The sequence below is a fragment of the Rhododendron vialii genome, chromosome 5a (genome assembly GCF_030253575.1).
Source record: "Rhododendron vialii isolate Sample 1 chromosome 5a, ASM3025357v1".
NCBI classification, from domain to species: Eukaryota; Viridiplantae; Streptophyta; class Magnoliopsida; order Ericales; family Ericaceae; genus Rhododendron; species Rhododendron vialii.
In genome coordinates, this window is record NC_080561.1 from 45841 (window position 1) to 66362 (window position 20522).

At 43.1% G+C, this 20522-nt stretch overlaps 1 protein-coding gene across 5 annotated transcripts in view; it reads left to right on the plus strand.

The window, feature by feature from the left end:
* The first annotated feature begins 7746 nt into the window (after positions 1 to 7746).
* LOC131327013 (brefeldin A-inhibited guanine nucleotide-exchange protein 5) overlaps positions 7747 to 20522 on the plus strand; it is a 37924-nt gene continuing 25148 nt past the window's right edge. For 2 of the 5 annotated variants that reach the window (XM_058359957.1, XM_058359959.1), the window contains exons 1-20: positions 7747 to 7955; positions 8053 to 8261; positions 11346 to 11421; positions 11791 to 12043; positions 12273 to 12394; positions 12479 to 12537; positions 15566 to 15623; positions 15710 to 15794; positions 15904 to 16116; positions 16250 to 16308; positions 16435 to 16504; positions 16587 to 16655; positions 17309 to 17431; positions 17537 to 17590; positions 17725 to 17813; positions 17953 to 18049; positions 18162 to 18260; positions 18390 to 18590; positions 18867 to 18977; positions 19508 to 19692. In XM_058359957.1, coding sequence (XP_058215940.1) covers positions 8150 to 8261; positions 11346 to 11421; positions 11791 to 12043; positions 12273 to 12394; positions 12479 to 12537; positions 15566 to 15623; positions 15710 to 15794; positions 15904 to 16116; positions 16250 to 16308; positions 16435 to 16504; positions 16587 to 16655; positions 17309 to 17431; positions 17537 to 17590; positions 17725 to 17813; positions 17953 to 18049; positions 18162 to 18260; positions 18390 to 18590; positions 18867 to 18977; positions 19508 to 19692 — 2135 coding nt within the window. In that variant the 5' untranslated portion in view covers positions 7747 to 7955; positions 8053 to 8149. The remainder of the gene's footprint in view (positions 7956 to 8052; positions 8262 to 11345; positions 11422 to 11790; positions 12044 to 12272; positions 12395 to 12478; positions 12538 to 15565; positions 15624 to 15709; positions 15795 to 15903; positions 16117 to 16249; positions 16309 to 16434; positions 16505 to 16586; positions 16656 to 17308; positions 17432 to 17536; positions 17591 to 17724; positions 17814 to 17952; positions 18050 to 18161; positions 18261 to 18389; positions 18591 to 18866; positions 18978 to 19507; positions 19693 to 20522) is intronic. The other 3 variants (XM_058359960.1, XM_058359958.1, XM_058359961.1) reach the window with 3 other exon arrangements.

Genomic DNA, 20522 nt, shown 5'->3' on the forward strand with positions numbered 1-20522 from the left:
ATCTACTCAAAACGTCAAAAGGACAACAAAATAAACCGAGGCTCGGTGATAGCCCTCAATCATCAAAAAGGTCCTCGTCGTCATCGTCCTCCTCGCTCTCCTTCATCTCTCGCGGTCCATCCGGAACCTAGGATCATCCGCAGAGTCAGAGCCGCTGCTGAGGGATGTTTGCTCCTCTTCTTCTTCTTCTTCCTCCTCTCTTCTCCTCTTTTGCGAGGGTCCCTCGGCAGGCCTCTTCTCCGCGGGCCTTTTCCTCAGTTCTCGGTGGAACTGGAGCTCCTCGTTAGCTGGAGTGATCTGCACTCCCCTTTGTACACTCGCCGCTGGCCGAGAGGAGCTCGGTGCTATCTTCTTTTGTGGAAGAGGCCGCACGCTCTTCCTCCTAGGAGCCGCCCTAGCGCGTCCCTGCATGTTCATTCAAATCATTTAGTATACGTTGTGCATATTGTATATATTGAAATGCTAAGTGCAAGAAATTTTGAAAGCAATCCTATCTAAGAGCGGAATGGGAAATTATACCTAAGGCTGCACAGCAGGAGCTGGAGCTGGCGGTGGATAGTGTAACTGCAAAGAGGCACCGCCAACTATCTTGTGAAACTCTTTCTCCATGGCCTTCATCAAGCGCGCTGCCTCTCGCACCCACTTTATCGGGGCTTGTGTTACAGTTTTGGCAAAATCAGAGCGCAAGCCAGATATACATGCAGAAAGTAAAGTAAAGTAAGTACAAGGGATGAAGAATATCGTACCGGTCCTGTGATCTTTGCTGGCTCTGTCCTGGCAGGCTCAAACCGAACTATGGCCTCCTCTCCCTGCGCGTCCCGCACTGCTAGGGTCCAAGAAAGCCGAGGCAGCCCAGTCGCTGTGGCGTAGTCGCTCCTCTCCCTCGAGCGAGCTGCCCTGCTCTCCCGGCTCCGCCTCTCCTCGCCGGCCTCCCGCGCCTCGCCCTGCACGGCAATGTGCTCCAAAACCCCAAGTGGCCTCGCCAGGCGTTGTCTCCGGTAGACGGCATAGTCACGCTCGGGCCTCAAGAAAGCAGCAAGGCCGGCCGGAACAATGAAGCGTCGCAGCTCAGCCAGAGTGTACTTGTCCGTATGTGAAGCATGAGGTGGAAGTGGCCCAGGAACCTAGTACTCGAGAAAGCCCAATGACTGTCGTGTCACCCGGTCACCTAAGTACCACCGCCACCCAAAGGCTGACTCCAATAACACCCGACTCGCTGTCACCACTCTGCTTCTCGCTAGGTACTCAGGCTCAGGCTCTACATTACTCCATGGGTCCCACTCCACCTGCGAGACAATTGCAAAGATTCAGAGTTAGATGGGCATTAGCGACAGCATTAAAGCAATTCTAAGGGCAGAATGGTCAAAGTGATGTGCTGCTTACCTGAGTACCTGACAGCTCGTCAAGGTATGACCTGAAGGCTAGAAGGCTCCCTTTCGATTTCTTCTTACCGCTGTACAAAGGCCCTCAGATCATAACGCGTGGGAGCATCCTTAAGTTTGGACACTTATTCTCCGGTGGGTACATCTTCAGCACTTCGTAGGCCCACAGCTGCAAATGTTCAGACAGTCAAAGTATCAAGATACAGTTCATATGTAAATCAAAGACAAGTGCAAGAAAGGAAAATAGGAAATGAATTGCAAGCTTCGTTTTTTACCTCCCACACTCTCCAGTAACCGGCAGTCGCCTTCTTCCCCCGCGAGAACTCCCCCATGAAACCATAGCGCGTTCCTAGAGCTGCTCCTCCCCAGTCAAAGCGCGAAGCTTTGCGTAAGTCGTGGAGGGCCGGTAAATAGGACAGGTGTACTGTGGATCGTTTGTTCGGGTATAGCGTAGCCTCGAACAAGTACAACAAGTAGGCCCTCGCCATCTGCTCCGCCTCCTGCTCTGAGTCTGGTGCCCTCCCCTGCAAATACCGTTTGAACTGGTCGTAATGGATGGTCTCTGCTTCGCCCGCCGGTGCCTGCCCTAAGAACCACTCCAGTGCCCCGATATCTCTGTAAATCTCTGAGTCAAACGGGATAGGCTCTCCTCCTACCCTCAAGCCAATGAGAGCTGCAAAGTCTGACGGAGTCACTGTCATCTCCCCGATCGGAAAGTGGAAGATATTCGAGGAATCCCACCACCTCTCAGCCAGTGCAGTAAGCAGGGCATGGTCACTCTTCACCGCCGTCAAAGTGAGGATGAACGACCGGAACCCTACAGCGTCTACCAAAGCCCTAACTCGCTCCGGCAGCCCTCGATACAACTCAAGCGAGCTTGCAGGATCACCGTGACCCCGAGTGCTGGCTGCTCCTCTCTACATACAAAGACAAACAACAAAAAGAGGTTCATCAGCAATTGCAATTCAAATAGTCAATCGAATTCAGAATGTCAAAGAGTAACTCTACGGTAGAAGCCAGCATTATAGGAGTCGATCAAGGCTACCGGGTACTCGTAGTATTTTATCCAGTTCTGCTATCGGTCAAATCAAATCAAAGACATTTCTCAGTCAAGTTCCGAAATACAATGCGTTATTTTCGGTAAGTTTTTCGTCGAAGTTATGGGTGCTCTGCAAGTCGATTCAGCTATGTCAAGTATTTTATCAGTCAAAGTCAAGTTTCAAAGTCGAGGCATGCTATCCAAGTTCTACTTTCTCAGTCAAGCTACAGTTCAAGGTTTTGACCTACGTACATTGCAAGCTATGCTATGCCGGTTCAAGCTACGTATTATTACAAATGACAAAGCATGAATATCGAAGTAAGTCCAAAAATATACCTACGCCCAATCCACGAATAGGTGTCTCTGTGGGTCTCTCAGTATGAGCTCTACGTCGTAGTTATCCCGCAGAGGTGCGAGGCTCTCAACCCCGGACGGTATGAACAAATGTGGCTCTGGTAAAACATACGTGTCCGCGACAAACCTAGCACGGGGTGCCTGCCGTAAGGACTCAGCCAGTGTTACTGTGCGCTCAAAGGACTATACCTCCCCCTGAGCCTCATTGGCTACCTCGGTCTCATGCGCAAAGGCCTCCTCCTCGGCCCTGGCTCTCTCAGCCTCTGCTCTCAAGCGCTCCTCCTCCTAAGCTCTCTCAACCTGCCGGAGCCGATCCTCTCGCGCTGTTAGCACTGCAGCCACCACCCCCGGGTTCTCTTAGAGCAAACGGCCAAGCTCCTCCTCCATCAAAAACTCAGCAAAGTCCCCGCGCGTTATAGGGACGTGCGCCGAAGACCCCACTATAGGCCTAAACTCAACCTCCTCCATAGGCACCTCCTCGGATACCCCCTCCTCAACCATTGGGTCCTTGCCCCTTGCCGGGTCTCTCGGTGGTGTCTCCGGCCGATCATCACCACCACCACTACCACTACCGCTGCCATCGGCTCCAACCGAGCCCAAACCAGTAATAATCAAGCCTTCTACACCACTCCGGGAGTCCAACCGTTGAACCCGTGGACCTCCTGTGCCGACCACAGCTGGCGTACGCCCCATCTCTCCTAGCGTACGCCCCTCATCATCGCCACCTACCTCCATTGCATGGCCACCGTCGCCGCTGCCATTGCCTGAAACCACTGCACTGGTACCCGAAACAACTTCCTCCACTGGTTGATCGTCGATTCGTGGCCCCGGAGTCTCGATTTCAACCCTTGTTTGCCTTTCCTCTTCTCCACCGCCGCCATTGCCGCCACCTTCACTGGACTCAGCCATGGATGCACTGATTTGAGCAAATAATGGTAGAGAAGGAAGGATTGAGTGAAGAGTTTTGAGAGTTTTTGGTAGGGTTCGGAGTTCAAAACTGACTGAGGGCGGTTTTTGCACTCATATAGAAGTTTATACGACGTGGGGGCCGTGCTGGGCCGGGCCTGGGCTGGATCTGGGCCGGTTTGACCAAGATTTCTGGCATACACCAGTATCATTATGCCGTACGCCACTATCGTTTGGGCCTCAAGCCCAACTCTCTTATAAAGTCCAAATTCAATTCCAAGTCAAAGCCCAAGGTGGCCCAGCTTCACATTGGTTCACGTGGACTCCCCTCAAAGCAGAGCCCGCTCCGATTTCAAATCAACGACGGTCCATCCGTCCAAATTTCAAATTAACGACGGTCCATCCGTCCAAATTTCAAATCAACGACGGTCCATCCGTCCAATTTCAAATCAACGACGGTCCATCCGTCCAAATTTCAAATCAACGACGATCCATCCGTCCAATTTTAAATCAACGACGGTCCATCCGTCCAAATTTCAAATCAACGACGATGCATCCGTCCAATTTCAAATCAACCACGGTCCATCCGTCCAGTTTCAAATCAACGACGATCCATCCGTCCACTTTTAAATCAACGACGATCCATCTGTCCACTTTCAAATCAACGATAATCCATCCGTCCAATTTCCTTTTCTTTCCCCAAGCAGAGTCGACACTTCTGCAGAAGATCATCCCCCAGGGAAGTTCGCCTCCTACGGCAGCCTGTACTACCCTTCCGATACAGATCAAGTGGCGATCCGCCTGCCTATAATATCCCCAGCGACGGTGATTTATCTCAAATGGTCTGTTTGGCTGAGCTCAACCGATCAGGTTCTTTAAAGTTCATGTCTTCTTTGACCTGTACTTCCTGCTCTAAATAGCCTAGAGGAGAGGTGTCTACCAAACCTTTGACGTTACTTATACCAGGTCCATGGTACTCCAAGTGCCGTCAAAGGGGGGCTACTGTAGACACCCTATTCTGAACTATCAGGATGAACCTATGTTACGGTCTTTTTGTTGCCCCAATGATGATTAAAGGTCGAGAACATTCCAAGGTCGATGACAGGTCTTACGCTTTGAGCTTTGGACATTTCCCATTCAAACCCTTTCGAATTCCATCCTCGAACCCTTCGAGCCAAATGGCCCCAGCAAAACCCTACTTGCTTACGCCAGTGTTCTCTTGGCGTGCGCTAGTGAGCTGCCACGTGTCGGATATCGACCATTGACTCAGTTATTACTGGCGCATGCCGGTCAACAAATGGCGTACGCCAGTCAAGCCCAGTCAAATCAACTTTATTCAGCCACATGGACGAGACTTTTGTGCCACCCTGACGTGGGCTACAGTCCCCCGGATGATTACACTCGGCAGGAACGTTCCCCCTCTCTCCTACACCTTCCATCAAGCCAAGTCTCATGCATTTAATGCATGGAAGGCTCTCCCCTTAACCAAACCAGCCCTAACCCAACTGGTTAAGGCCCTTCCTCAGTCCCTCTCTCCTATATAAATACCCCCATTGCATTCATTTGCAAGGGGTTAGTCACATTAAAGACTCTATTACTCCTTTTTCTCTTCCCCTCTTGCTCTCTATCTCTCTTCCTCCATTGAAAGAGAAAGGAGAGAAGCCCACTTCCACACATCCCATTGACATTCAGTCACCATCCTAACCTCTATCTTTAACCTTAAAGCTCAATACCACCTTCAAACCTCAATACAAAAAGGTATACCACCTTTGTGTGGCTTTCTGTTTTCGACTCCTGAGGGGAATCAGTAGGGACCATGCTAGTAATCAATACTAGTCCTGGCTCTAAACTGGTAAAACACAACAATCGTGTGAGATGACATATGGCGCACGCCAGTACAGCCATGCCATACGCCAGTCCTGGCAGTATGAGCATTACTGGTGTGGGGATCATTAATCATCCATTTTTTTTACTTGCTTACACTTTTGTTATCACCTTAGCATGCTAATAACCAATTTTACAGCTTTCTGTATCCTAGAATTGTTTAGATGTAGCATTCAATACTTATTTTTATTTGCTTTGGAGGGCTTCTGGGGTCTCTCTGGTCATGTTCCAGAACCTATACAATGCAAAGCCAAGCACTGACCAAATGGTAAAACTGGCATACGGAGTCTTAGGACTGGCGTACGGCAATGTTGCCAGGATCCAGTGGCTGGCCCTTGCATCTAGCTTAGTCTTGGCCTCCTTTCATGTCCCCACACTGTTTTTGGGGTATTTTGTTGTCTTTCGTCGCTTGAAGCCATTTTATCTGCCTGTAACTGTATATATTTTGCTCTATGAACTGCGTAGTTTGTCTTGGGTGTGCGCTGGTCCCTTTTCAGAGCCCAGAGGATTGTAAACAAAGACTGTGAGACCAGATAGGTGGAGTACGCCAGTCATGTGGAGGCATGCGCAGGTAGTGTCAGCATGTAGTGGTTCGGCCAGTGCATGTTGGTGCGGGACCTGCTCACGTCCCTTCAGAGTAGTGTACTCCAACTTATTCAGACTGCTCTCAGTGCTTGTTCTCAATCTATATTTGTCATTGCAATTAAATCATCATCCATGAACATTTTGTCACATAACTGCAATTTGTTACAGTCTTTTTAATCCCCATTAACTGTTCCCCCTCCCTAACTGGCTAAAAATGATTAATGAGAGAAAAGTACAAACATTTTACCAAAAGCCTGAGTAGAAACCAATGTCCGGATTGGGCGAGAGGGGTGCCATAAAACCCTTCCCCTCTCGTAACCTGGCTCCCGAACCTCAGATATCGAAGGTGACGATGGACCAGTCTACACCTTTTTCAAAAATCAAACAAACGTAGCAAACGTTTTCGAGTTCGGTTCCTTGGGTGCATACCGCGAAAACCCGAGTGGCGACTCTGAATCGAGGCATTTCGCCGTGCTTCTCAAAGAGGGCCGCACCCGATTGTAAAACGAAAATCGAAGATTTTGGGGCACGTGCCCACAAGTTCGTTTCTGCTGCCGTCGATTTTGGAATCCGTCATCATCGATCGGGAACAAGTCTCCTTCGTTGTCGTCGATTTGGACCCGTGAAAGGCAGGGGGGAGAGAGAGAGACGCGAGAAGCAAGCCAAGCGCGGCTGGAAAACTCCGCCCCATCGGGCGACGTACTGTAGCTCCCAAGCAAATAGGCGAGGCTCGAGCGAGCCTTCTGGTTTTGTGATTTTTGCATTTTCTCGCCATTTTTGTCGAGATTTGAGCTGAAGCAAGCCTTCTGGTTCAGTTCTCCAGCAATGTAGCCATAATTCTAGCCATTTACCATAGGATTTCCCTCTTGGCTAGCCACAAAACATGTTCACCACCCAATAGCCTCAATAAAAACCTCAACAAAGTTTAAAAAAAAAAAAATTCAAACGGGCGCGTGACCAACACACACGAGAGTAGATCTGACTCTCTCTCACGCATGGCCTTTGATCGGCATGTGAAAGCTCCGGTGACCTCAATTGCGAACAAGATCGGTGGCGCTGGAATTGTCTCAACGATATCTACAATCCTCTGGGCTCAAAACGATTTTAGGATTAAGTCTCCGTTGAAGCCACTGTCACCGAATCTGGCCACAGCTGACAACGGCGACGACCAAAACGACAGCCATATCCGTGAGAGAGAGAGAGAGAGAGAGAGAGAGAGAGAGGAGGAGGGCAATTGTGAGATGAGGGGTTTTTACCTTCGCCGGAGCAAGCAGATCTGACTTGTCGAAGGCCGTCGCCGATCTTTTTTCGGGGAGAAAGGCTGAAGCGAGCCTTCCGTACTTGCTGGGCTGGGTGAGACCCAGCTGAGGGTGTTGGGAAAGGGAAAATGGGGGTTTTCTTGCCAGTTTGACTTTGCCGGAGCTCTAAGCGAGCCTACTGGAGATTCTCTTAGTTCTGTTTGAGTTACATTGATAGCTCACAGCCATTAAGTTGAGATGGCAAGGTGTAATTGTTGGGGAGCACCACATGAGATTGCTGACGCGGTAGTCCAGGATTAGTGAATAATTTTCCCAATGTTGAGCCAAGGCCCGGTTCGTTCAGCACCCGTACTTTGAGATCCCACATACCGAAATTCTGCTCATTTTCTTCTTCCCATCATCTCCCTCGCCCTCGTCTCCCTCAGACCGTCACTTGCCGCTCTTCTCCGCAACTACATACCTAACCACAGCTGAACCCAGCCGGTAAACCTATCTCCCTTTCTTCGCTTGGGGAAGCAACCTCTCCCAGATCATTACGATCAGTCGGTAAGGCTTGAATTCATGAATCGGCCCAGGCATTAATCTGTCAAAGCGTGTTATTGGACGGATCTCGTATTTTATTCTCCTCGTACTTTGATTTCAGGTGATTGAGATTGGTGTGGTTCATTTGGTTACTGACATTTATAAGATCTATCAGAGAAGAGAAGTATCTTTATATTTTTAATTTTTAATTAAAAGAAATGGCTGGGGGTGCTGCGGGCGGTTTCGTCAATCGGGCCTTTGAATCCATGCTCAAAGAGTGTTCCAGTAAGAAGCTTGTGGCCCTCCAGACAGCTATACAGAAGTATCTAGGTTCGTCCCTCTTTCTCTCTCTGACAGTGTGCGTGCGCCCACCTCTGATCTTCTGAATTCCATGCAATATACCCGGTCCCTCAACTATCTTTACAGTTCTCTCTGCCAACTTCAACTATTATGTGTTTTTGGAAGTTTCATTTCTCTTCTAGCCTAGATCTAAGTGAAAGGGAACGCAAATCACTCCCAACTTCAACTATTATGTGTTTTTGGCGAGGTTGGGCCAATACCACTTCTGTTAAAAGGGCCTGCCTTGACGCTATGTTGATGATTTGCAATGTGATAGTTTTGCACTTTTGTCTCTTAGTAGACATTTTAAATCGCACAGCTAAGAATCTAGTTGATGTAGTTGGTTAGAGGTTTCAACTACTCAGTCAAAGGTGGACCTGGATAAGGCTCAGTGAAGGATGTTACTATGTAAACATTCCGATTTTATTACTTATTTATGAGGCATCGTTTAGAGCTGGCTCCATTTTCGAGAGTTATCGGACTTAAAACCTAGGAGCATGAATTGAAGTAGTTTGGTTTTGTGCTAAACTCTGCACCAAACCAATTCGCCAGTCCTGATTTTGATCCTTGGTGTGCTTCAAGTTGAGATATCATGTTTTGCAAACTATTTATGGCACCCAACAATTGTATAGAACAAGTCGAGATATCAATTAGATATCATGATTCATCACAAGTTAAGAAAATCCAATAAACAAATTTATACATAAGTTTTGTTTTATAGGGCGTTTCTATAAATTTAAAATTGTATGATACATAATTATGTACTCCCTGCGTCCCAATTTCATTGTCCAATTTGGGGAATAGAACTTTTCAAGGAAACATAATCATTATCTTATAAATGCTCGATTTTCCAAGAGTTACCCTCCAACTTTTGAAAGAGGAAAATGCTAACCTCTGCCCTAAGGGCGGAGGATAATATATAAAAGTTACATCAATATCCGAAAAAGTGAATTGATATCTGTGAAAGTGTATTAATATCCTTAGAAATGTATTGAAATCTGTACTTGTTTGGCATTATTTGCATAGTATCCTTCACCTACTAGGCAAAGGTTAGCAAGACCCTTTAAAAAAATATTACTTTAACTCAAATAACGAATATCAAAAAGGAAATTTTGTAGCAATTTTATCTATTAATCTTTACAAAATAAACAAACATTTTGGGACAAGGGAGAGTCAAAAAGTGGACAAACTAATTGGGACGAAGGGAGTGTATACGTATCTAATTGCAGGCCAGATTGATTTAGAACTAAGACAATAGGCCAGACCAAACCAATTGATTTGGTTTTTTACTTTTAAATTGGGACCAAACAAAACTACTAAAAGCCAAACCACACGGCCAGCTTTGGGCTGTTGGATTGGCGTTCCGATGTTTTTTTTTTCTCCCTATTAAAACCACGCCCTGAAATGCAGTAAAAGAACCAAGTTTGAGGTATGTTGTAATGATTTGATGCAAAATCAGCTCATTTCAAATCCTGCTTCGAGCATTAACATATGCTGCCATCTACCTCCTTTGCAAAATCCTTAGATGTTCCCATAGAACTACTGTAAATGGCTCAAGCTCAACTATAACTTCTTTGGGATTCTAGACTATAAATACTACATTCTCTTTCTAATTCCTTTACAAGATGGTCTAGTAAAACCTAAGAATTAGAGCCGTAAGGGTAAGAGTTATCTCTGGATCATCACATTCGAGCCCCCGTATCAGCTTTACCTACCACATTTATCTCAACTTTACAGGAGCTTTCCCTATAACCTTTTCAGCTCATTATACGTATTACGTAGGCCTCTCAACTCTCCCTTGCCTAAGATTTAAGAATCCCAACCTTGGTATCGTAAACGCCCCGAAATATAATGAGGCTTTGGATATTAGAAGAAAAGCACATATACCAACCAAGATTAAATGATGCCTAAAATGGTGCTGATTTTATATCTATCTTTTGATACACAACTGAAGAACGGCAAAATATTTTCTTCAGTCTTGGGTCCCAGAATTGCATTATAAATATCCCGAAAGCCCAATAATGTAGATGAGATTAAGTGAAATACTCCAGGTACAAGGCATGTAAAGGTGTAATGGAGGGTACTATATTCCTAATTTCCTATTGTTTCAGAATAAGTACTGACATAGACCAATTATTGACATAGATACTTCTTTTGGGAGTCAGATTTATCTTATATTCGTTATTTATGCTATGTTTGTTCAATCTAAAGATACTTGTCTGGTACTTGATGATACGCAACGCTATATTGGACCATTTATAAATGTATCCAGGGTTTGAAATTATTTCTTTATCTTTTGTGAAGTATCGGATACTTTGTAGGTACATGAAGTAGAATATTCAACCTTGAGATGTGGCATTTCATACCTTGAGATGTGGCATTTCGTGTGCAACACAGTAATAGTAATTATTTGGGGTAAACGGGAGAATAATTTTCATAACATGGATACTCCTTAGTTTAGACGAGTGGGAAAGTAGCGATTTTTGAAATGTGCCAGGTTTGTTCTGAGTTCGTGTCCATATGATTTATCCGCAACTTTTCTTGGTGCAATACTGTAGTTTGGATCAGAGTAATCCAAGAGGCGAATGCATCCCAATCCATAGTTTTGATTCTTCATCAACTCATAGGAAGTTGAAATAACACATTCGAGAGATTTGGATAAATGAAGACAAATAGCTTGTTGAGTGTTTAAGACCTCACTTTTAACTTGCTTTCACACATCCACATAGGATATATGCATAACCTATCTTAATGTATCTGACTTCTTCATTTGTGGGATTTTTCGTCTCAACATATGTGTCATGTCATACGCAGACATTTTCTCCATTTGCTTTTGGATATAGTCGAACGTATGTGTGCTCTTGCTCTCTCTCTGTGCCTCTCCATGGTCTCGTATTGTTTTTTGTTGTTTCCGCGGTGCTCTGTATTGGAATGATCACTCATTCATTCTAATGTCCCTAGAAATGGTTGTTCCAAGCTCTGTTGTACATGGTTTACACATTCTAATGTTCTCCCTTCTTTTTGGCTTGGCTGCATCATGCCAATTGGAACGCATGTTATCTTTCTTGCCTTCAGACGGTACGAAAGAGATCAATCAGCATGCGGGCTCCAGTGAGGGAAATCAATTGTCAAGTTTGGCTGTAGAACAGAGGTACTACCCATACACAGATTGTTACATCTTTTATTCTTTTGTATGGGCCATATCTGAAAACTGTTTGGCGGTAGGATTAGGAGAATAGGGTGATTTTCTGTTTCTTGGACCTCTATTTGCACTATTTTCTGGTCTTTTTTGGTGGCTCACCGCTCATGGAGGTTGTATCTCTGGGGTTATAGAGTGAATATTTTTAAACACTGTGGTGTTGCTTAATAACCATATTCTGGTATGTTTGATTACATTCAGTGTGTCCTTACAGACTTACAGTTTGCATGAGTCTGTCGATATGTTTTTTGGTTTGTAGTTTTCTTGGAAAATTTATCTTTGATGAAGTGTTCTTGGTGTTTATTGAATCACTTTTGGTAGTTTACCTGAAATTGATGCTGGAGTTGTTAAGAATGGAATCGAGTCGGATCATACAACTACAGTTCCACAAGCGGCTGATGAGACGGAACAAATTAGCAAGGCAGTGGGAAAAAGAGCAACTATTACCGCAGCCTTAGCAAATGCTGGGAACTCTTTGGAAGGAGCTGAGACGGAGCTTGTTTTGAATCCGATCCGACTTGCATTTGAATCCAAGAATGTGAAAGTCCAAGAGCTTGCGTTGGATTGTCTCCATGTACGTGCTTGTTTTGATTGCGTACTTGATTTTGAGAAGTTTTGATTTAATGAGTCATCTTTGTTATTATCCGTTTTATTTGATAGGGTGAAAGTTGACTTATCTGTGAAATCTCAGCACAAATTAGAAAACAAAGATCTGCCACATTCAATATTAGTCTAAACTTTCAATGCATGTAGCAGGTTCATGGTCCATGCTAACTTATTCTGATTAAATTCCATGAGCACAGAAACTCATAGCATATGACCATTTAGAGGGTGATCCTGGGCTAGATGGGGGTAAAAATGTGCCACTGTTTACAGACATTCTTAACATGGTTTGCAGTTGTGTGGAGAATTCATCATCTGACAGGTACTGCCTTTTGTTATGAAGTGTCTACTGAACAATATTTCTATCTTTTCCTTAACGTAACTTCTGAGACAATGTGGTATGCAGTACTATTCTGCAAGTGTTGAAGGTGCTTCTTACTGCTGTATCATCCACCAAGTTCAGAGGTATGTCACAACGGTTATGATAGCTTTATGTTACCTTTTTTTATTTGCAATCTGTTTAATCTTGGAACTGAATCTGTGATACGTGCTATATTAAAGGGACTCATAGATCATATTTTGCTAGAAACGGAAGATGTAATGTTGTGTTTTGTCAATTTTGATGTGTATCCGTTGTACTCTCGCTGCTTTTATTTTGAACTGCCGACTCTTTGGTATTTGTCTCTTTAGGACTCTGTGGTCCATCTCCTGAACAAGAATATTTTTCTGGAATAATGTTCAAGAAGTATTCAAGTCTCTTGGTTTCCTGACTGTATTGGTTTTCATAGAAAGAGATGTGGATGCTTCACGTTTGAAATTTACTACGGAATTTTTAGTCCCCACTGTTCCCTTTTTATTGTTGTGAGCAAATTAGCACAGAAGCTTTCCACACTTCTTGCAAGAAATTTATTAATCATGTACGATACTCTGGAAAAACTAATGACCAAACTGCAAATAATTTGGGTTGTGCCTTGTGGTGGGTTTATCTTAGGAATAGATTCTTAGTTGGGGTTTGAATGGAAGTTACATTCTTGGGTCTGAATAGGAAAAATTGCAAAAGTTAAGCTCAGTTTTGCAAGCTGGCTTTTTGGAACTGAGGCTGTTTGAGGGCCAAAAGAGTTTAATATTTAGGGCCTATAATGGTCTTCAACCTGACAAAGGCGGACAGATATTGGCAACGAGTCAAAGACATTCTTAATTTCTCATAAATCCAACTTTTTTACTGAAAAGGAAAAGTGCATATCTATTTACTACGTTCTGGATTTTGAATGAAGCAAGGTAATTAGGACAGGAATTGAATCTGGTCTCTAGGCTTGCCCTCAATAATGCCTTCCAACTTGGATTTGGGGCATGGTTCCACGGCAATAACGTCCGTTCCTCGATTTCGAAGGTGTAGGGGGGATGCTATTTTAGTGGTAAAACTTTTTGGGGGCAGCCACTTTGTGCATATATTCGCCAAAGGTTGGGTTTGTCCCCCGCCAATACCCACATCAATTGGGGATTACATGGGTACTGCTATTTTTGTTTTAGACTCTTCTGAGTTCCTGCAATGATTTTGATTAACAAATGAGACAGTAATAAAAAGCTTTATTGATAGACTGTTCTAAACCAACCCAAAACCAAATAAGATAACGTTTGTTACTTGATTCAAAGACATCTAAAGGTTTACTGGTGACCCCTAAAACTTCTGCTCAGTAAATTGCGAAAAAGCGAACGTACTGCAGCCCAATGAAACTTAACCTTTAGCAATATACCATAATACCTAAATTGTTAATAGACGTGATTATATAAATCTCCATGGTACTCGATGTTAATTTGACACATGCTCTGCAGGAGTTGGAATTTGGTAGAGGCCCTGTACTAAGAATTTCCAAATATTATAATCCTTTATTAGTGCGACATCAGTAAATTATTTATAAGTTGGGGACGGGGAGTCCATGAAAGAGAAAACAGAAGAAAGAAGCAAAACCAAACTAAGTGTTGGATCATGTCACATACAGCCCTAAACTCTATAGTTTAGGAATGCAAAACAGCAAAATCCTCTTAAAAGGAGAAGGAATCGGTGCTCATAAAGAAGGCAAATGATATACTGTATTCCAAAAAGAATCAACATCATCAAACTTGTCATAAAGAAACATTGCATTGCACTCCTAACAAGTAAACCAAAAATGGAAAAGAAAACGTAATTTCACAAAGCTTTTGCTTTCTTGTTGCATTCCGTAACTTGTGAAATACCAGTGTACAAACACAAGTAGTTGTGCTTAGGGTCTACCTTCTTCGGTTCATGATGGACAACACTTGGTAACTAAAAGTTGGGGCCACCTTACCATTATACACAATTAGAAGAAGTTGATGCCATAAATAGTGTTGGTTGCAGCAATTAATTATTTATGATCTGCGAAATTAGTTTGTGAGACGTGCAGCCTCTTACTCATTGTTAATTGGTCTAGAATTGGATGTTTGAACATGATATGAGATCTTGTCGTTCAAAGGATATTGGGGACTATTTCGTTAATGATTGAGCTCCCTATTGTTTCCTCCACAAGTGCACTTTATTTGGTTGTTATCTCTGTATTTTGGATCCTTTTGTTCATCTATTTATGTGCGATCATGGATTGCACATGCATGTAGAGAGTTAGTGTTTGTCCCACAGTAAAGGCATGCACCTAGATGCCTAGACCCGAGGCTCTACAAGGCTCAAGTTGTGCGCCTTAAGGAGGGTGGGGCAAAGCAACGTGAAAGAAACCTACCATTAGGCGCAAGAGGTGCACACCTCTTTCTAGTTGGTTTAAAAAATTAAAAGAAAGGTAAAAAATTTAAACCTAAATAATAATAAAAAGGAACGAAAACTTTTTTTGGTACAATCCAGACTCCGTACCACCAATCGACAAGCTCGATTTAAGTCTCTAGTAGTAACAATTGACAGGTTTTCCTTTGGTCGATCGAGTCCACTCCACCTTTTTTTGTTAGATACGTCTCTGCCTCTAGGTTTTCTTTTGTTGTCTTTTGGGTCAACTTCTTTGTACTATTTTTGGATTTTCTTTTTCTCTGCAAATTGCCATTTGAATTGGTAATGGGGTCTGATTTCCTATAGTTAACTATGACTTCTGTCTATGTTATATTTGCTATTTTTGCTCTACTAGATCCACTCGCTTCAATGAAGCTTGCTCCATGTGCCTAGACCCCAACAGACCTTAGGGCCTCAGTGCGCCTATTGCCTTTAACAACAAAGGGCTAAGTAACTATAAATATCTTTCCTTCTGGTGTGGCCCTTCTAGTGGAGGGTTCATGATATAGATTGCATTAGGCTGCCTTCACTTTTCCAGTTTTCTTACGGATGGGCAATCCAAGATGACAAAACAATCACGTTGCAGTTGCTTCTGAAATCAGATTTATAATTAACTTATTTTTACAGTAGTTTTATTAAATTTCAGGAACAGTCTGGATTGAACTGACGAAGGATTAACTTACTATTCACCTTCTTAATGTGCAGTTCATGGAGAACCATTGCTGGGAGTAATCAGAGTTTGTTATAATATTGCTCTTAACAGGTGGTGGTTATAATTTTTGCACTGTTAGTGTAATGTCAAGTCGTCAACTTTATGTGAAAACTGATAGAAACTCTTTTGGGTTTTAGCAAGAGTCCCGTAAACCAAGCAACGTCAAAGGCGATGTTGACCCAAATGATCAGCATCATATTCAGGCGAATGGAAACTGATCTGGTTGGGAATTCAAAACATATTTTGCATTATTTTTGTTTCCTGTCTGATGCATGAGCACGTACACACTATAGTTGCTTCCACTGTATTCTTAGAGTCTTGTTCATCTCAGGCAATTCAGGTCTCTACCACATCTAGTTCTGTCCCACATAAAGAAGCTGCTTCAGAAAATACTTCTAACTCAACAGTTGAAGAGGCTGTTTTAGATGACCAAAGTGACAGAGGAATGACTTTGGGTCTTGCACTTTCTCTGAATCAAGTGAAAGAGATGACTCTTGCCTCTGTGGAGGAACTTCAGAATCTTGCTGGGGGTGCTGACATAAAGGTGATACTCTTCACCATTCATATGCCATGCACATCGTCAAGCCAGTTAATATAGCTCCAATGTTTCAAATGTGTGGGGCAGGTGTAATTTGCTACATTTTCATTTTTTTTTTTTTTTTGTGTGTGTTTTGTAGGGCTTAGAAGCTGTTCTCGACAAGGCTGTGCATCTTGAAGATGGTGAAAAGATAGTAAGGTAAAACAACATTCTGAGAGTCTATTTTATATGATAGAGGTGTCAATGTTTCATATACTCTGGTAACGTCTGATAGTTATATTGTAATTATCCTTTTGGGCTCTTGGAACAACGAACTACCACTAGAGGAATTGATCTTGAGAGCATGAACATCAAACAGCGTGATGCTTTACTGCTTTTTCGCACCCTTTGCAAGGTTTGTTTTTTCAATATCATCTGTACATCATATTTTGAACATTATAAGCTGAAGCTCTGATATTTTCGAGTAAAATATGCAGATGGGTATGAAGGAGGACAGCGACGAAGTGACATCCAAGACCCGTATTTTGTCTCTCGAGCTTCTGCAGGTTAATTCCATGGACTGATCACTGTATTCTGTATGCATCCTCTTGATTGGAATTGGCATTGGCTCAATTTAACTTAATTGGAAAGTTTCTGTGTTTCTTGGTCTCAGCCGCATAGACCTTATTTCTAGTAGACCCCTATTGTTGTAAGATAGTTGGGCATTAATTCATTTTTATGGTTTTGATTGGTGTATTTGAAGTTGATGAATGATCTTAAACCATATATAGGGTGTGATTTGTGGAAAAATTGGAGATATGAGAAATCATTTTGTGTTTCAACTTGATGGTTTAGCAAGGTTGCATATTCTATTCCTTAAATGTATGTTAATGAACATAAACAGATTTATTTGGCTAGAAAACAATTGAGCTTTTGGATTATTTCCTTTCTGCGGACATTTTTGGCTTTCTACCATATAGCAGATTTTCATCCTCATCGCAAGCTTTTATCATCATTCAACTATTTATTAGATAATAGTAACAGAGATTGTTAATCCTCGTAGCATGCTGAGAGCAAAGAAGAACAACTAATTTTCAAATGTCTTTATGCTGGTTTCTCTTGCATTTGGTTTCTTATACAAATTTGTTGCTTATTTGCTTCATAGCATTTTCAATTGCTACGATGTTTTGAGACATACTTCAAGCTATTGTATTTCCAGGGTTTGTTGGAAGGGGTCAGTCATTCATTCACAAAGAACTTCCATTTTATCGACTCGGTGAAAGCTTACCTTTCATACGCTTTGTTGCGCGCTTCAGTTTCTCAATCGCCGGTGATATTCCAGGTTTAGTAGCATGCCTTTGGATCCCCTTTTTTTCGTACATCAGATATCCTGAGCTTCTTCTCTATATGTCTTGATAATGGTGATTCTTGATTTACTTTTTGGCAGTACTCAACAGGAATCTTCTCAGTGCTTTTATTGCGATTTAGGGAAAGTCTCAAAGTATGTGCCATGTTTACATACTGCTTTCTTTCTTTCTTTATTTTTTTCCTATATTCCTCTTTAGTTTATTTGTTTTGGATAAAAACATTTTTTTTTATCTGTCCTTTGTGGTATCTGCCTTGTAATTATTTCAGGGTGAAATTGGCATCTTCTTTCCCTTGATTGTTCTACGATCATTGGATAGCTCAGAATGCTCCCTTAATCAAAAGATAAGCGTTCTTCGGTACGGGTTTACCATACTCTAAAGTGGCTATGATTAAATTGTTTCATCTTTCGCTAATGGTAGTGAAACTGCTATTGGTCATTTATTTTTTAGGGGACGTCGGGTTATTTTATAACCATATTTTCACATTATTCTGCAGAATGGTAGAGAAAGTGTGCAAGGACTCTCAAATGCTTGTTGATCTGTATGTGAACTATGATTGTGATCTTGAGGCACCTAACTTGTTTGAACGCATGGTACTAATTAGGATGACTTTTTTATAATGTTTTCATCCCCCTTTTGTTATCTTTTGGAGTTCTTCCCTGTTTACTTAACAAATTTCCATTACATCTTAATCTTCTCATACAGGTTACCACTTTATCGAGATTAGCCCAAGGGAATCAACATGTTGATCCTAACTCAGTTACTGCGTCCCAGATGGGGTCGGTTAAGGGTTCTTCTCTTCAGGTAAGTTCTTGTTTTGCCTCTTTGCACAACGTGGGCATTAGCTATGTCAGGCTGATTCTAAATGTGAATTACTGTTTTTCGAGAACTTAGAAGAAACTGCTGATTACCTCTATTCCTTGACCTTTATAGTGTCTGGTAAATGTGCTAAAATCATTGGTTGACTGGGAGAAGACGAGGAGGGAATTAGAGAAACCCAGTAATGGTAAACACCCTATCGATGGAGAAGTTTCATCTCGAGAATTTGATGAGAGTACAATCAGGGAAGATTTGCACAATAACTTCGAGAAGGCGAAGGCTCATAAGTCTACCATGGAAGCTGTTATAGCTGAGGTAATTTATCAAACTCTAATATCACAGTTCCCCTTATTCTTGGGATGTTGGAGAGAACATGTTTGTCAGAATTTTTATGTTTGTTAAATGGACATTCTGCCGAAGCTGATGACTTTTTTCCTGCTTATTTGGATGTGGTTGCCTTGAAGCGCATCCCCTATGAAACATTTTAGTTTTGCACTAAAAAAGCAGGACTTTAACCACTAGTTTTTTTTTGTTTGGCTGGGTGGTTGAGCTGTGTTAAGGGACTGACATGTAGTGCCAAATATGTTTCAGTTCAACCGGAAACCAGTGAAAGGTATAGAGCAAATGTTATCAAATCGGTTGGTGGAAAATACACCTGCTTCAGTTGCTCATTTTTTGAGGAATACTCCGAGTCTGGACAAGGTAGAACTGTTCTTTCAGTAAAGTTTCATAGGCTTACGACCTCTTATTCTACTATTGTGCGCTTACAGAAGATCCTTCCCTGATTCTAAGTTCTAAGTTCTAACCACCAAGATTGAAGAGTGGGCGAAAAAAATGCAGAACATAAGGGAGAATCTGTTATATAGGCAGTCCTCTTTCTATTGATCTATTTGTTTTCCTAAAAAGTAAATTGCACCAACCCCCTCACTTATCTGAAATTACAGTAGCACCCCTTAATTTACCTGTCGATATCCATTGTAACTGTCTGTTTGAAAACAGGATGGAAAAATGCTGACATCGTATCTGTAAAAATAATAGCCATAAGGCCCAGAACCAATCGAGTAAAAGCATGATAAGAAATGGCAAAGGATAAAACATTTGCCTCTGGAAGAACCACTACTTCAGAAAACCAACGATGGTTGTTATTGGATTTTTAGAAATCTGAGGGAGTTTTTTTGATTTCCCAATTTAGTTTTGTTTGAATCGATGTGTTTTATCCACTTGGTTTGCAGGCTATGATTGGAGACTACTTGGGCCAACATGAGGAGTTTCCCCTTGCTGTGATGCATGCTTATGTAGATTCCATGAAGTTCTCTGGTATGAAGTTTGATTCTGCGATCCGTGAATTCCTTAGAGGATTTCGGCTTCCAGGAGAAGCACAAAAGATAGATCGAATCATGGAGAAATTTGCCGAGCGGTAGGTGTATGCAATTATGTTCTCATGTGTGTTGGTATATGGATGCAAGCCTGTCGGCTATGCCCCGGCTTTAATTGGGCCCTTCACCTATTGGAAGGTGGGCTCCATTTGGCCGGATGCACGCTACAAGCTAAAAAAATAGATTTAATCCAAATTTACCCGAAAATTCTTATGGATCTGTGTGGCCCAGTGATCCTTAGTCTGAGCTCCTCTTCAATGGGTTCATGAGTTGCCTAGCCTCCTTGCCCTAACCTGCACAGTGAACGCACGACGACCTGGCCGGGGTTTTGCCCGACAAGGCCTTCCGAAGAGAGGATGAGAATGTGCAGAGAGCAAAGCAAGAGACTAGGGGTTTTGGGGTGGAGAAGCATGTGCCTCTTTATGGCTGCATCACTTGATATTTATAGGGTCCTCTTGGCTTGCTCTCCAAGTACAGGCATGTGCCTTGCACGGGTCGACTGATGTCATAGTGGCGTCACCGATAAGATCTGGTAACCGTTTCTGGGGTGAGCTGGCGCCCCCATGTGCGCCAATCATTATCTCTTGGCATAACCGCTTCCGGCGTGTGGGGTGGAGCGTGGCACCGAGAAGGGCCGAGCCCCGTCTTCGGCCGAGTTTAAGGGCAGGCGGCTCGAAGAGAGGAGGAAGTGAAGTCATTGATCTAGGTCTTGACTTTGGCCGAGCCAGAGAACTCTCTTCTTGGCCGAGGCGTTGGGTAGGTAAGGTGGGACTCTTCCCCGAGCTCTGGTTATTGCCGAGCCTGGGCTTCAAGGGTACTGGGACCTCCTTTGGCGTAGCCTCGGTCAATATTTGTCAGACATGTGGTCCGA